Genomic DNA, 2,796 nt, shown 5'->3' on the forward strand with positions numbered 1-2,796 from the left:
TCCCATTCGTCGATATTTGTGATATCACAAATCCTGGAAAATATGCGTTGTAGTCCAAACGAGTTGTTCGTTGTAGTTTTTGAAAAGTGATTTCTGTTAAATAAAATATCTCCTTTTGAATTGGACTTTGAGCTTTGTAACTTTGCATATCTTTTTATGCTCAAACAGCAACATTACAGACTAACTAAAGTTGAAAAAGTGAAAAAGCATAATAGGACCCCTTTAAGTTTAGAATGGCGATCCACTACCCAACACTGAAAGCAAGCGTCAGGTAGTCAAATACGTTGAGTGTAAATGTATTTAGTGTTGTTTTGCTGTTATGCTGCTGGTCTCTAAAAGCTACCAAACAAATTTCGTTGTATTATTAGAATGACAATAAAGTTTCTTCTTCTTCTTCTTCTTCTTCTAGAGTAAAATTTGAAAAAAAAGTTTAGGAGCTTGGATCTCTGCGTCCACTCAGTAGCATCACATGATCTTTTTTTTCTCTCTTCTTGTTCCTCTTTCCTTCAGTGATTCTTCTTATTAACCACAAGCAGAATTGCTGAAGGAAATAGGAAAAAGAAGAGAAGCATTTGTTTATCAGAGTGAGTAGTAGCTGTAGTGTACGTGCTGTGGTTGTTGATCTAGCAGCTGTTGCCAGTAAGGAGTTTGAACTGCACTTTTAAGACTACTTGTCATGACTTCGGTCTGATCAGCAGGTTGTTGTTGTTTTTGTCTTTGTTTTGACATGCCATGTGCTCATTGTCTTCGTGGTTTCCCTCCCCATCGTTATCTTATTAACTACTTTAGCTGCCGTCACACCTGTGACTTGTTAATTCCTTAATTCTCCCTCTTTTTAAGTTCCCCTCGTGTGTAGTCTTGTGTCTGACCGTTGTGGTGTGAACACGCTACACTTCGTTCGTGACTTACTACCAGTCTTGTTGTGTTTTGATATGCTTTAAGTACAGTTTAGTGTTTTCAGGTTGTCTTCTCTTCTGCTCGCTCTCTGCCTCTCGTTTCACCAGATTTCTGTTCCCCAGTTCCTGCCCTGGCATTACCAGAACCGCGCTTCGCGGCATCTCCTCTCCTGCCCCTCTCGGCGCACTCAACAAGGAACTCTCTGCCCTGACGTTGCATCAGTGCCGACGCTTGGACCCTAGGCGCGGTTCCCTGTCCACTCTGACGTTGCGTCAGCACTGACGCTGGGACCCTGTGCGCTGTTCTCTCTCTACTCTGACGCTGCGACTCTGTGCGCTGTTCTCTCTCTACTCTGACATTGCGTCAGCATTGATGCTGGGACTGTGTGCGCTTATCTCCCTACGCCTTACCCTCTCTGCCTAGTGGAGTGACTGGAGGCTCGTTTAGACTGTTCCCCTCATCCTGTCTCTAATCTCTGCCCTGAATTACGGCTTCTGGTCTTCAGTCCCAGCCGAGTTTTGTTTTTTGAGATTGAAATTTAGTTGAACCTGCAAATTGAATCCGTGTTTTTCCCTGACACTACTAAGGTACGATCTGTTAATTGTTGCTAATTTAAGAGCTATCCAGTGGAAGTTTCAGTTTACACTTTGTACACTGTTAATAATGTAGTTGCACTGCTTAATTAGCAAACAATACTGAAGCTGCAGCCCTGCTTGTGTGAAGACCACTCTGGTAAAGACCTGCTACTCTACCTGGGTAGAGCTCCACCAAACAAGCACACCAACAGCACCCTGCTCTAAGTCAGTGGTTCTCAATTCCAGTCCTCGAGACCCACCGCTCTGCACATTTTGTATGTATCTCTTATCACTTCAGACGTTTGTTCTATTTGACTAAGTGCCCTGCGAAGTGGACTTCACAGAATATTCCGCCATGATTTCAGTTCGAAGGGAGAGTATATGTTCCATTCAAAGGGCATTAAAGTGTGCAAGACGTGAATTTCAATGGTATGTATTTACAGAGGTATATTATGCCACACTTTACACTTCTCTAGTAAGTTTCATCTGTGTGTGAGGACACTGCAGGCCGTAGCGTAGTGCAAATCCGTGAATGAATGTTCTGAAATGAAGTTAACTTCAACAGACTTCCCACTCTAAGTAACCCTTTCTTTTCTTTACCACTTTACTTTTTCCCTGTATTACACTCATCATGTGTCACCAGTTCATCTCTGTCCATGGCAGATGGAAGTACAAGCATGTGCGCAAACAGAGGCACATACCAAGACTTCTACATCCCCTTGCCATGTCCTCTCCTCAGCCTGTCACCATCTTTATTGAACTGTGGAACTGTCGGTCAGCTGTCAACAAAGCTGACTTCATTCTGGCCTTGGCCAGTCATGCATCAGAGCAGACAACCTGCATCACAGCAGACAACATTGCTACTCCTTCAGTGCTCTCCACTGACAGGCAATTACACCTCCTTTGAATATCATGCCATCACTATCACTAATCCTGCCAAACTTCAACTTGTTGTCATCTACCGTCCACCAGGTCAGCTAGGCAATTTCCTGGAAGAGTTAGAAGTGCTGCTGTCGTCTTTTCTTGAGGATGGCACTCTGCTGGTAGTTATGGGTGACTTTAACATCCACCTATACAAACCTCAACCTGGCCTCATTTGACCTAACATCACTAAATTGTAACATCGCAACAGGGATGGACCGTATACTTCACAAATAGTGCGGAGATGTGAGTCTTTTTATATAGGGTATCTGAGCATGCGTATATTTAGAAGTCCAACGTTTTAGCCCGCTGCCATGTATGAGTATTGTGGGGTATTGCCCCGGGCGGCCATGTCTGAGGTTTATGCTGGGATTTGTAGTTCCCTGACCTAGAAGTCTGTAGC

General features: G+C 43.8%; 1 protein-coding gene across 1 annotated transcript in view; it reads left to right on the plus strand.

Annotated features, from left to right (window-relative positions):
* LOC107740566 (uncharacterized) overlaps positions 1-2,796 on the plus strand; it is a 33,321-nt gene that overhangs the window by 23,604 nt on the left and 6,921 nt on the right. Inside the window, exons 6-7 of the mRNA XM_016553014.1 lie at positions 2,116-2,246; positions 2,361-2,525. Of these exons, the coding sequence (XP_016408500.1) occupies positions 2,116-2,246; positions 2,361-2,525 (296 nt within the window). The remainder of the gene's footprint in view (positions 1-2,115; positions 2,247-2,360; positions 2,526-2,796) is intronic.

This window comes from Sinocyclocheilus rhinocerous, unplaced genomic scaffold (assembly GCF_001515625.1).
Source record: "Sinocyclocheilus rhinocerous isolate Xijiao unplaced genomic scaffold, SAMN03320098_v1.1 scaffold5122, whole genome shotgun sequence".
Classification (NCBI taxonomy): Eukaryota; Metazoa; Chordata; class Actinopteri; order Cypriniformes; family Cyprinidae; genus Sinocyclocheilus; species Sinocyclocheilus rhinocerous.